The sequence below is a fragment of the Lontra canadensis genome, unplaced genomic scaffold (assembly GCF_010015895.1).
Source record: "Lontra canadensis isolate GAN:19392208 unplaced genomic scaffold, GSC_riverotter_1.0 scaffold29, whole genome shotgun sequence".
In the NCBI taxonomy this organism is placed as follows: Eukaryota; Metazoa; Chordata; class Mammalia; order Carnivora; family Mustelidae; genus Lontra; species Lontra canadensis.
The window spans coordinates 17,082,994-17,095,463 of NW_022631023.1; the positions used below are offsets into that span (position 1 = coordinate 17,082,994).

Sequence of the window (12,470 nt, forward strand, 5' to 3'; positions counted from 1 at the left end):
AGAAAGAAAGAAAGAAAGAAAGAAAGAAAGAAAGAAAGAAAGAAAGAAAGAGAGAAAAGAAAAGAAAGAAAAAAAGAGGAAGAAAGAAATGCTAAGGAATCTAATGTCCATTACAGGCAACATACCACAACACACAAAACGTATGTCATTTTTGTCTTTCTCTCTCACTTTTGGTGCATATCTAGGAGTGCCTTCCATGTGTGAGGCATGCATTTATGCAGCTGAAGGCAGCAAGATGGGATATACCTCCTCCCTACCCACCTGGGCTTATCACCAGGGGAAAGGAAGCGGGTGCATACATGAATCTCTCTAGTGTTAGGAACTAACTTGGGTAAATGTGACCCGAGTTATAACAAAGTCTGTGAAAAGAGAGGGGAGAAGTAATCAATTCTGCCTGTGGATCTTTATATAGACTTTGATACAGATGTATGATTGAGTTAGAACTCAAAGGATGGATACATTTTATTTGGATTCAGCCAGATTTATTGAACATTTCTTAGGTACTATCCATCATCATAAGCCATTTTACAATTAATTCTTTCTATAATCTGCACCCATACTATCATCGTAATTGGACAGATAGTGTCATTCATGAAAAGAGATAGTCTTCTAAGAGTAATAACTGCCAAATGGCGGGTAGAGAAGCTAGCCCTGTCTAGTGCTCTCTAAACAAGATATTGTAACTAATTTATTCAGTCGGTGTGTTCCTAATAAGCAGAGAGGGATTGAGAAATTTGAATGTGACCCCTTTCCTAAGAGTCTATTCCAGGAAATAGACAAGGAAGTGGATAATTGTTATATAGCATGATGATTTTTATGGAACATGTGGTCATTAGATATCTTGGAAATACATTAGAAGGTTGCCTAACCCATCTGAGTTCAATTTGGAAGAAGGCCTAGGAGTTAGCCATAAGGAGGAGATAGGCATTGCAGAGGTGCCCAGCTATCTTGTGCAATGGCCCAGACGCAACATATGAAATGTAGGGTTAGAAGTGATACGATAGACAATATAAGAACAGAAGGGTGACAGAGTGTAGAGAAGATGGTAACAACTAGATTATAGAAGAAATTATGTGTCCTGAGAGAGAGAGACAGAGAGAGAGATCTCAAGTTCTCTTCATTTAAGGACATTAACTCTATTGGATTTGGACCCCACCCTTATGATCTCATTTAACCTTAATTAGCTTCTTAAGGGCTCTCTCTCCAAATACAGTCACATTGGAGATGAAGGTTTTAATATATGAATTTGAGTTTTGGGGAGGGAGATGCAAGTCAGTCCAGAGCACCACATTTAAGAGTTTAAATTGTAAATTAAATCCAGTGGGAATCTATGGAAAGGAAACAGCCTTGACCAGAATTATGTTCCTGTATGAGCCTTCCAACATGAGTAGTTGAACTCAACCCAGGGGGAGCCTTTTGCAGGCTATTTCAGTAACCTGCAGAAGAAGACTTGAGGTAACCAAAATTAAAGCATTGGCATTAGAAATTAAGAAGCAGGGACCAAATCAAGAAATTTTAAAATGATGTGAATGCAAGTTCATTAAGCCTTTCTAGCAAAAGGAATGTTTGGGCTAAGTTTTGGCACTGAAGAGTTGATAAGATATGTAGGAAACTGTGGACAAGAGGGGACATAACAGTGCAGCAGAGGCTGATAGGAAGCCTGGGTTGCGTTGTGGAAGGTGGACTGCATGGTGCAGCCTAATCAGATCTAGGCTCTAGAAGGTAACTGATTGCCGCATACAGGCAGGGATGTTATAGGAGACAAAGGGACCACTTAGAAGCCCCAGATGACAGTGCAGGCAGGAAGGAAGAATGGAAGGAAACGAGAAGGAGTAGGCAGTTACCTGAAACATTTGGTAGATGGAATCAGTGACTTACATATCAGATGTGGCAGGAGAGAGAGAGAAGTGCAAAGAAAAGATGTCCAGGTTTCGTACCCAACACCCCATCTTCTTCTTCTTTGGAATATCTTTCTCAGCACATTTTGTAAATTTAGTAGGATTCTAAATTGAGTCTTAATGAATATACCATAGATAGAAAGACCATGCCATAGTATTTGTCACAGGAAAAGAATTTATTTGACCAGGCACAGGTTATAAATGTAAAAGATAACAGTAATGTCAAGAAAGACATGTGTGATGATTTACCAGTAACCTAGTGAGGGTGGTTCAGGAATTGGGATGTTAAGCTATAGGTTTGAATTTTGACTTCACCAGTCTCAAGTTTGCAACTTTGGAGCTTTGCAAGCCCTGAGCTCTTATTTCTCTACCTATAAATTGGAGTGTTTTCATTTAATACCAACACAGGGAGAACTAGAAAGATGTAGAGATCACCTGGTCCAAATTCCTTATGTTAATGATGAAGGAACTTTGTCTCAAAGCATATAAACATCTTAGGTAATGAGTCTTACTAATAGCATTAGAATTGAAAAGTGATCTACTTTAAAAAAAAAAAAGTAATCTACTTTTTATTCACTGTGTTTAATCAGCTTCCATTCCCATTCTCTCAAAATGACTCTTCCAAGCATCTCTTCCCCTCAGTCCGTAACTTGCTGCCTCTGTCTTCCTTTTGTCTTCCTTCACATTTACAGACAAAATGTCCCATGTTGGATCTCTGGGCCCAGACTGTCTTTCCAGCTTCCCCTGATTGGCTTCCACCCAATTCTCCAGTCATGACAAACTTCCTGTCATTTCGCCAAATAGAGCCTGCCTTTTACCATCCCCTGATGTATTGACCGGTCTTTCCTACATAGGATACCCTTCCTTTAAGACTGTCAGATTTCTATTCCTCCTTCAGTATCTAGTTACTCTTTTGAGACACTTTTATTGATTCACTCCAGGAGAGCATGTCAGTTCCCTTCTGCATCCCCTCAAAAATCTCTTCATCATAGCATGTCATAATCTGCTTTCCTCTTGGCATATCTGTTCTGCTCACTAGACTGTGATGTCTCTTAAGGTCAAGATCAGATCATATTTATTTATCACAGTGTCAGCAGATTGTGGGCACATGGTAATTGTGTTAGGGATAAGTGAATCTGGACCCCTTGGTCCCTAATCCAGTTGGGCTCTGTATGTTTGATATTACCTAGTTGTACCCATAAGCGTTAGAGATTGTGTAACATGGGTCATTATAATAGTCAGACTAACTACCAGGCCCAATTAATGTAGTTTCTCTTGAGATCTAAATCAAAACCTCTACTATTGGGGGTTGTTGTATAGGTATTCCAAAAGACAGATGTCACCTCAAGAATTGGATGCACAGTATAAATGTAAATTATGGCATGTAAGTGTATGTATTTTTTGTTTGTTTTTAATATTTTTATGCAATCCCAATTTTTTAAAAAGATTTTATTTACTTATTTGAGACAGAGAGAGAGAGGATGAGAGAGAGAGAGCAGAAGCAGAGTGAGAGGCAGGGGAAGAAGTAGACTGCCAGCTGAGCAGGGAGCCCTGTACATGGCTCAGTCCCGGGACTCCAGGATCATGACCTTAGCAGAAGGCAGATGCTTAACCAACTGAGCCAGTGTATGTTTGTATAATACATGTAATTTAAATATGTACGACATCAGATTAATTCTTCTATTACTAATCCCTCTTCATAGGAATTGGGAAGAGAGACAGTCATCTAAGGCTAGTTAAACCCTCTTCTGTGTCCTTCTCTTGAGCTTCATGCTTTACCATGCTTACAAGATCATAATATCTATAGAAAAAGAAATTGCTATTATTTAACTCCAGATTTCATTGTACAAGTATTCTTGGTTAATTTGGGCTTCCATTGCTGCAATTAAGATGACATCTGCTTTTCTCCCCTGGTGTTTCTTTTGGCTCTTTCCCTCAGCATGTGTATGCTGCTTGAAAGACCAGCCTCCCAGTCAAGGCTAGAAATCCTGTAGCTTCTCTTACTCATTCCACTTTGTACATTCTCATGTCTGTTTGGTCCATTTTCCCAACCCAGTACCAACCATTGGGATTTGTTAAATTGAACTATCTTCTGGGCATCTGCTTCTCAAGGTAGCATACTTCACTGGATCCCTGACCCTGCCCCCTTCTCCATCCAAAGGATGCTACTAGGCCTTCTAAATTCCACAATAAATCAAAGATATTGACACATTCATAGTCCTCTAAATGGCCACACCTGGTGAAAGGCCACCATGTCAGAGATGTCCTTGTCAAGTCTTCATTGGTCTTGCTGACCACCTCTGCTGTATTTTTGAGTTACATACAATGTTCCAGTCGTATTCCTGGCCAACATCACAAGTCCACCTAGTAAGCCTCTGCATACTTTAGCAACCCTTCCATTTCACTAAATCTTTCTTTGCATTGTTATCTACACCATAGTGTTAAGAAATTGCTCTTGTATGAAAAGAACCACCTTTAGCATAACAAAAATGTAGCTTACCTTCAGATCTAAACTGACCAAGCAGAAAAACTCTGGTCAGCACTTGTAATTTAATTACCTTTTATGTGGACAGTGTATGCGATTCACATTTTTCCAGTATCCCCTGCCTCTAGATCCATAAGATGGATGGATGGATGGATGGTAGATGGATAGATAGATAGATAGATAGATGCTATTGCCCCTTTAGTATCCTTACTCCTGTTCTGAATTAAAAAAAAAAAAAATCCTACAAATTTCAAATAAGGTTTGCAACTGTAAATGTTGTTATAAATCTCCACCAGTCAACAGACATCAGTGTGATGTGCTGTATTCTTAATAAATTTGATGCACAAGCTGAGGTTTAATACATTGGAATGAACATTGGATAGCAAAAAAACACAGGCCTTCATTTCAAGTCTTGGGAATGAAACCATAACGGGTGTCAAGGTTTGAAATTGTTTGAATGAGATTGAGAGGTTACTAGTTTACATAATTATAGTTACAAAAATATATAGAGTATGGCCGTGTCATCAAGGGGTTTAATCAGTGTGGTTTAAAAAAAAAAAAAAGTTTCTGTTGATAATTTTGTCACAGGCACACATTTCTATGGCAAAGATCCAAATGCACTTAATGCAATTCAAGGATAACAAGGAGAGTTGATAGCCTCTAATGAGCAATTGCTACAGCAAACAGAGAGCTATGAAGAATCCAGTTTAAACTCTATTGACGAGGGCCATTTCCATTCACTGTGGTTCTTCATCTGAGCTTATTCATGACATGTGGAATAAGAAGGGAAAACAATTCTTGCATTTTATTATTTAGATATAATGAACTTCAATTTGTGAAAATAAACATAAATCTTATTTTTTTTAAATGTGTGCAGAAATAATCCATGGTGTCGAGCAATAACAACTAAGTCTTTCGTCTTAAAGTTACTGAAATGATTGGAGAAAAACAGGATTAAAAATGTATTGTACTATATTATTATCTCAAAGACTGATTATTATGCAAAAGTGTGTTCCAATTTCAATTTTAAGAACTACTAATTTGTTCTCAACAGCTGTAATTTGAGATCCCACGGGATGACATATGAGGATACACAGGAAAGTTGGGGAGGCTCTCGCTGGTTTGGGGACTTGATTCACCAAGACTACTTGGTCTAAATTTCCACTGTCTGAAGCTATAATAATATGGTGACAGCAATGTAATTCATCACAGCTGGGATCTCATAATATATGGAACACAATAAGGACCTGAAAATGTACTAGAAAGAAGATAATAGGGTATATCTTTTAGATATTCTTTACCTTGGCTGGATTTGTGTGCAGGAACATAGGGAAGATTTAGAAGAGTATATTGACATTGAGTAGATGACTTTGGTTATGTAGTAATAATATCTTATACTGACTTCCAGGATCTGTTGAGATCTTGCTAGCATGTTGCATATCAAGGTGTGTGAGCTCTGCATTGCATCTGGCTGTATGTCACAATTTACCTCAAGTAAGCAAATGTTGGTTGAGTTTGTAGCATAAGCCAGACGTGGTGATGGTTGGGAATGCAAACATGGTAGCTGTAATAGAAACAACACTTATTATTGCAACTGGTAAATAGTCATCTTTCATAATAATTGATTTAAAAAAAATCCTTTCCTTCTATGATTATTCACTCATGGCTTACTAGGATATTGTCTTGCTTTTGTGGATGTAAATGTACATAATGTTAATTAATTTTCATTGAAAACAGTAGTCAAGCACAAGAGGTTCTAATGTTTTTTAAAGCTCAAATAGCATTTAAACGGAAGCTTATTACAGATCTATCATGTCAACAATTTTGGTTTATATTTTCTCTTAAAGTTGTCTTCTGATGTCTCCTTCAACCAATTTGATCATTTTTAATGATCATTTTAAGGGGGTGTGATCATGTTTTCCTTTGAGAATCTATTAAGAGCTATACAACTTCTCACTAGGAAAAAATGCACACACTCACTTGTATAAACATAATATATTACATATATTTTCTGAAGATTGATCAGATTGAGAAATCTACATGAAATCTATATCTTCAATCTACATGAAATGCTATGAGTACGACTGTGTACATTTTTGAAGTCCCAACCCATGATGTTGCAGCTCCATTTGGAAATCAGGAGATGCTCTTCCGAGGAATTATGCTCTTGGATTACAATTTAATTTCCCATTTGAATTACTGACACACTGACATTTTGCCACAAATAGGTGGTTGCAGTTTGCCCCAGTGATAGAAGATAAATTATTAGGACATGCTTCTGATAAATTTAGCATGAATTTAAGCCAGAAGAGTAGGGCTTTAGTAAGCCTGACTCTGTGTGAAAGTGATCCCAGACAAATGTGCCTGACTATATGCTCCAGAGCTTTGGGAAAGTACCGCGGCTGTTGCAAGGGACAAACCACAATCTTAGGACATCTTTTTAAATGTAATTGAGTCCCATCATCCTTCTGTGCCTCTGGGGCCCAGAGAAGCTGGGAAGAGCCGATGCCGTTCGTTTGTCATTGGAACATTTCCAGAGCTGAACAGGTGATACCATAAACATATCCCACTCTTGCTGTCTGGAGTGAGCAAGAGGCTCTACAAGGTGGCTCCTTCTGGATGGCAATTGATTTTAATGATTTCTTTCTTTCTCCGGGGCAGGATTTATGTGGGCATCATTCATGTGACACCCTGGGAATGGCAGACGTCGGGACCATATGTTCTCCAGAGCGCAGCTGTGCTGTGATTGAAGATGATGGCCTCCATGCGGCATTCACCGTGGCTCACGAAATTGGTATGCAGCGCCTTTTCCCTTCCCTCGCCAAATCAAACACTCATAACAGCTGCAACAGGAACCCAAATACTTGGCAATTAATCCCAGATTTCTTCAGGTTCAGACGTTCTGTTGGGGATTACATTTGTTTATATTTGCACTCTCAGGGTTAACTAGTTAAGAAGGAGGATGGCAAATCAGGCACCCAGTAGACGTTTCCTTTTTGACAGTGTCATTGAAGAGTTTAAGAGAAATTTGCTACTGCTCCTGTCTTCTTAAGCTTCCAGCAATGACTCTTAGATGGAATTTGTCACAGTTGATTATGCAATGCAGGAATGCCCCCTCTTAAAAGTTACTGAGGCTCTACCGACTCATCCAGGGCTAATCAGTTTGCACAGAAATTTGTCATGTTTATTCCATTGTGAGTGATCAGAGCTCCTGTCAAAGGGGAACAATAGTTCATGATAAACAGTCCTATCTCCTTTTTAATAGCAAAGACAGAGAAACCAAGACCAGCAATCAACAGGGCTTGTCTTCATATGTCACCTGTTTGTGTGTCATAAGAAACACACCTAAATCTTAAAATTAGAATTTTAGGACCAGGCCCATTGTTGAAAAATATCCCGCCAGTTAAGATATGTGTTTTCCAGGTGATGACCCAGGTTCCTAAGTATATGAGTACTTTAGTACTTAGAATTAGACATTGGAATCAGACACATCTGGGCTCAATTCTTGCTTGAGTACTTTCTACCAGTCTTATTATTGGTCTTATTATTTAAACTCTTGAAGCTTGTTTTCATATCTGAAATACAGGAACAATGGTGCCGATTTCATGGGGTTATTTCAGGGACCAGATTGGGTAGGTTATAGATACCAGCTGTTATTTACACCCACGTACACTTCTGTTTTTGCTTTTTAGTTAACTAGCTCATTTCGTTTTAAATGTGTGTATCACCTTTCGCATCATCCTTTTGGGAGGAAAGTATGGTTTGATACTTTTTTTTGCTGTATTTTTATTAAACGGATTTAACTTTTAACCTAAAACCATAATTTTTAAAGAGAAACTAAAGCTTCTTTTTCACATTCCTAGTAGTAGGCAGAGAACATTTCACAAGGGGTAGATTTCTAGCTGCTGTGTTTTCTTTGGAAAGTTAAAGTAACTTCAAAGCAAAGATGTCATTGTATAAGTCAATATATTGCAGCAGTGAAAATAGAAATCAGTAGTTAAATTTCAATTCCTAGGTATTAATCGTGACCTTAATTTTCTTACCTGACACTCTTCTTACCCTCTAAGGAAAAAAAAAAAAAAAAAAGACACAAACACATAAACCCTTAACATGAATAACCATCCAACGGCATCACTGATAATAATTTACACGTTATTAATTAGACTTCTTTAGCTTCAAGATGGAGTCCCTTCTCTGCTTCAGGGGTCTCTGCTTTGTCTCATGCAAGAGATTCAGATCCCCAGTCTCCATCTCTTGTATGTAGGGCAGGCGAACAATGAGGTGTGACTCTCTGGCGTGCTTCTCTAGAAGACCTGGTATATCCGAAAAGCTTTTTAAAACACATATTCCAACTGAGCTTCTGGCCCTTGGGAGTATGTTTTCACCTATCTCTCATTCGTACCTATTAAACTGATAATAACCAGCTGAATATAGATCCCTAATCAGTATTTCTTACCTATCTCTATCGGTGCATGAGGGGGTCAGTGGGAGAAACACAAGAGCTGCCCAAAGCAACGTTCAGAATGTGCAATGGAAGCGAAGAAGAATTGAACCAAATCCTTAAGAGGATTGTAATTGAGCAGGGATGATTTCAAAAGTACACCAGTAATCAGTCACCATTATTCAGAGTTATGGAACTTCCAAAAGAAAGGTTCTAAATCCCTGGGTAGGCAAAGGCTGGTTCGTTTTGGACTGGGGAAGCAACACCCTGATCATCATCTGTCCATAAGATTACGAGCCCTAAATCCTGATCTTCTCAGGAAGGGATTACAGAGTTCTTGAGGGAAGGGCTGTTTCTTCCTTCAGTCCTGCAGTGAACCGCTCTCACAGGTTGATAGCCCTGGGGAGGTTTCTCTGTAAGAGTATCACCGTGGCAGTAAATGCAACTTCTTTGGGGCTGCACTGACTCTCATGGCAGCTGGTCTGGAATGTAGAACCTTCCAGCATCACCTTTCCTGGCCCTCCTGAATTCCTAAGCCAAGGGTTGACACCGGCCGACCTGGGAGTCTGAGAGGTAGGAAGACAGGTGCTGATGAGAACAAATGTTTTATTAAAACTGTACAAGTACGGTCAGAACTTTTCTTAACAGTGCAAGATTGGATACAGTTTTACAAGGGAATGGTGAAGGAGAAATATAGGCTTTTTTTTTTTTTTAAGATTTATTTATTTATTTATTTATTTGACAGACAGAGATCACAAGTAGGCAGAGAGACAGGCAGAGAGAGAGAGGAGGAAGCAGGCTCCCTGCTGAGCAGAGAGCCTGATGTGGGGCTCGATCCCAGGACTCTGGGATCATGACCTGAGCCGAAGGCAGAGGCTTTAACCCACCCACCCAGGTACCCCGAAATGTAGGCTTCTATGTGAAAAATCAAACCTTAATCTTTGCTCCATGACTATGGCCTGGCTTCCCTTTAATGTCTTGGTTGAGCCAGCTCTATTTCCTTCTTTAGAATTCTCTACGATCTATCCCTCAGTCAGACACTGCCTGTTTAATTTGTCTTTCTGCATTGCATATAGCCAAATCGGAGAAATTTAAGATCTGGGGTTGGGGGATATGGACTTAATTCCCCTTTCATAAGGGGATCTGGCTTTCATTCACTTTATTTTCTAATTGCTTTATTATTCTTTAATTTCACTTTTTGCCTAAATATTGTGAGCATGTGTTACAAAGTACAAACCTTAAAGAAATTAGAGACGATAACCTCACAAAATATTTCCTAATCATCTGTCTGTGATTACAATCTTGCCTCCGCAGCCAGTGTGATCTTTGGTAACGCCGCTGGCAGATCTGTTTCCAGTGCTTTATTTTTAGATTGTTGCATGAAAACATGGGTCTGAGCTAACTATGCTCACATCTTCCCCCTTGCTCTTCCACTCCATTCTTATGTAATTTCCCCCCTCCCCTTTTATTAGACACTTATGTATATGTAAACACTTTCCAGATTGGGAGGTTATATATACAGACCATGGATGGTGACAAAGTGACCTCCGTTTTGCCCAAGTGCTTTGAATCTTCTTGAGCCCATTCCCAAATGTGCAATCCACGTCATGTACCCAACGTAAATACATGACTGCGCTCAAAGCATAAGCAATGGAGAAAGTTTCCAGACTCTTCCGTAATTTTTCTACTTTATTTCTCCTATATGGAGCAAGAGGATATATTTGGTTAAGATTAAAGCTTTAATGAGGCGCCTCGGTGGCTCAGTTGCTGAGTGTCTGCCTTCAGCTCAGGTCATGGTCCTGGAGTCCTGGGATCAAGCCCTACATCGGGCTCCTGCTCAGCGGGAAGCCTTTTTCTCCCTCACCCACTCTCCCTGCTTGTGTTCCCTCTGCCGCTGTGTCTCTCTGTCAAATAAACAAATAAAATAAAAAGCTTTAAAAAAAATAAAAGAATAAGGCTTTCATCAATGGACTCACAGTTTCTCATGCAATGCTCTACCGCTGCTTCCTCGAGCGGATAGTGGTTTAAAATACAAAGTCGTTCTATCTGAATCAAAATTTTCCTTTGGCCCTTTATGCCCTCTATCTGAAAAATGTCCTAACTTGAAAATGAACATGTAAGATAAATAGCGGCAAGTCTGAAATACCTATCTTACACCTTTTCTACCCATCATGTAAAAGTAAGGATGGTTTCAATGAACAATTCTGAAAAGTGACTCTTCCTGGATCACATGTTAATGTGGATACATCTCTTTTCCTGCTAGTTGTTTCTTAAAAAAGATGAGGTGCCTCGGTGGCTCAGTCGGTTAAGCATCTGCCTTCGGCTCAGGTGATAATCCCAGGGTCCCAGGATTGAGTCCCATGTTGTCTCCCTTCTCAGCAGAGAGTCTGCTTCTCCCCCTCCCTCTGCCGCTCCCCCTGTGGCTCCCCATGCTTATGCTTGCTCTCTTTCTCTGTCAAATAAATAAATGAAATCTTTACAAAATTAAAAATTAAAAAAGAGCTAGACTCTGGAGTGATATCATCAAATGATGTCAGCACAGGCTTCTGGAAAACAGATTTTGATATGGATAGACTCTACAGAGGCAGTAATAATTTGTCTTCCCCATGGCTCTTATGTATATGTAAACATTAACTTAAATCATTAGGACATTTTAAAAAGTTGCTTTAAACCATCAAGAACATGGTCCCCATCCCTGGGCCTTGACTGGAGGCAAGAATGTGGTTATGGCCATTTTACAACCCAAGTGTGAACGGCAGAAAGTTTTCAAATGAATGTAAGTTTACATTTTGAGCTTATATTTTTAACTTGTCCAACTTTTATTATTGGCTTGTAATACTAAAGATCTCACCTGCTGCCCACATGGTTCTTCAGAATAACAATTTTACTGATGTTGTGCCAGCCTCTAATATGCTAGGGGGAACAATCTGATTTTATTTAGGCTAATGAAATCCATAATTTGTGAACTTGCTGAAGCTTGGCTTTATAGTAGTTCGTTATAAAGTGCGCTAAGTGAATCTCTCCACCATGAAAAACGCCAAATGCTTCCTAAGCCAAAGTCAGTCAACTTAGAAAATCAAAGCCAAGGGCGCCTGGGTGGCTCAGCCAGTTAAGTGACTTTGGCTCAGGTCATGATCTCAGGGTGCGGAGATCAAGACCTATATTGCACTCCCCGCTCAGTGAGAAGTCTGCTTCTCCTTCGCCTTCTGCCCCTTCCCCCCTTAAGCCACCACCCCTGCTACTTGCTCTCTCACTTGTGTTTTCTCTCTCTAAAATAAATACATAAAATCTTTTTTAAAAAAAGTCAAAGCCAGATATTCAGCTGGAGGCTGAGGAAGTGGCTAACAGGCAACAGCATGGCTGCCCATGTTTTGCTGTGGTTAGACGGAGTTCTCCGGTTGTGCTGATCTGCGTGTGACTGAGCTCCCATGGATGATTAGATTAAACAAGGCTGGGTTTTGAAAAGCTGCAGAGGCCCTGGAAATACCATAGACCGAAGCCAATTCCCAGAATCAGATGTCAAGACTGACTGTGAGATGTGAAGTGAAAGAAAACTGGATTAAACTTGGTATTTACCCCCCAAACCTATAGCTTTAATCAACATGAACTGAGCCTTTTTTTTTTTTTTCTGTCCCGCCTGGAGCAA

General features: G+C 39.6%; 1 protein-coding gene across 1 annotated transcript in view; it reads left to right on the top strand.

The window, feature by feature from the left end:
- Positions 1-12,470, top strand: part of ADAMTS5 (ADAM metallopeptidase with thrombospondin type 1 motif 5) — a 41,984-nt gene that overhangs the window by 5,300 nt on the left and 24,214 nt on the right. Inside the window, exon 2 of the mRNA XM_032865487.1 lies at positions 7,045-7,177. Coding sequence (XP_032721378.1) covers positions 7,045-7,177 — 133 coding nt within the window. The remainder of the gene's footprint in view (positions 1-7,044; positions 7,178-12,470) is intronic.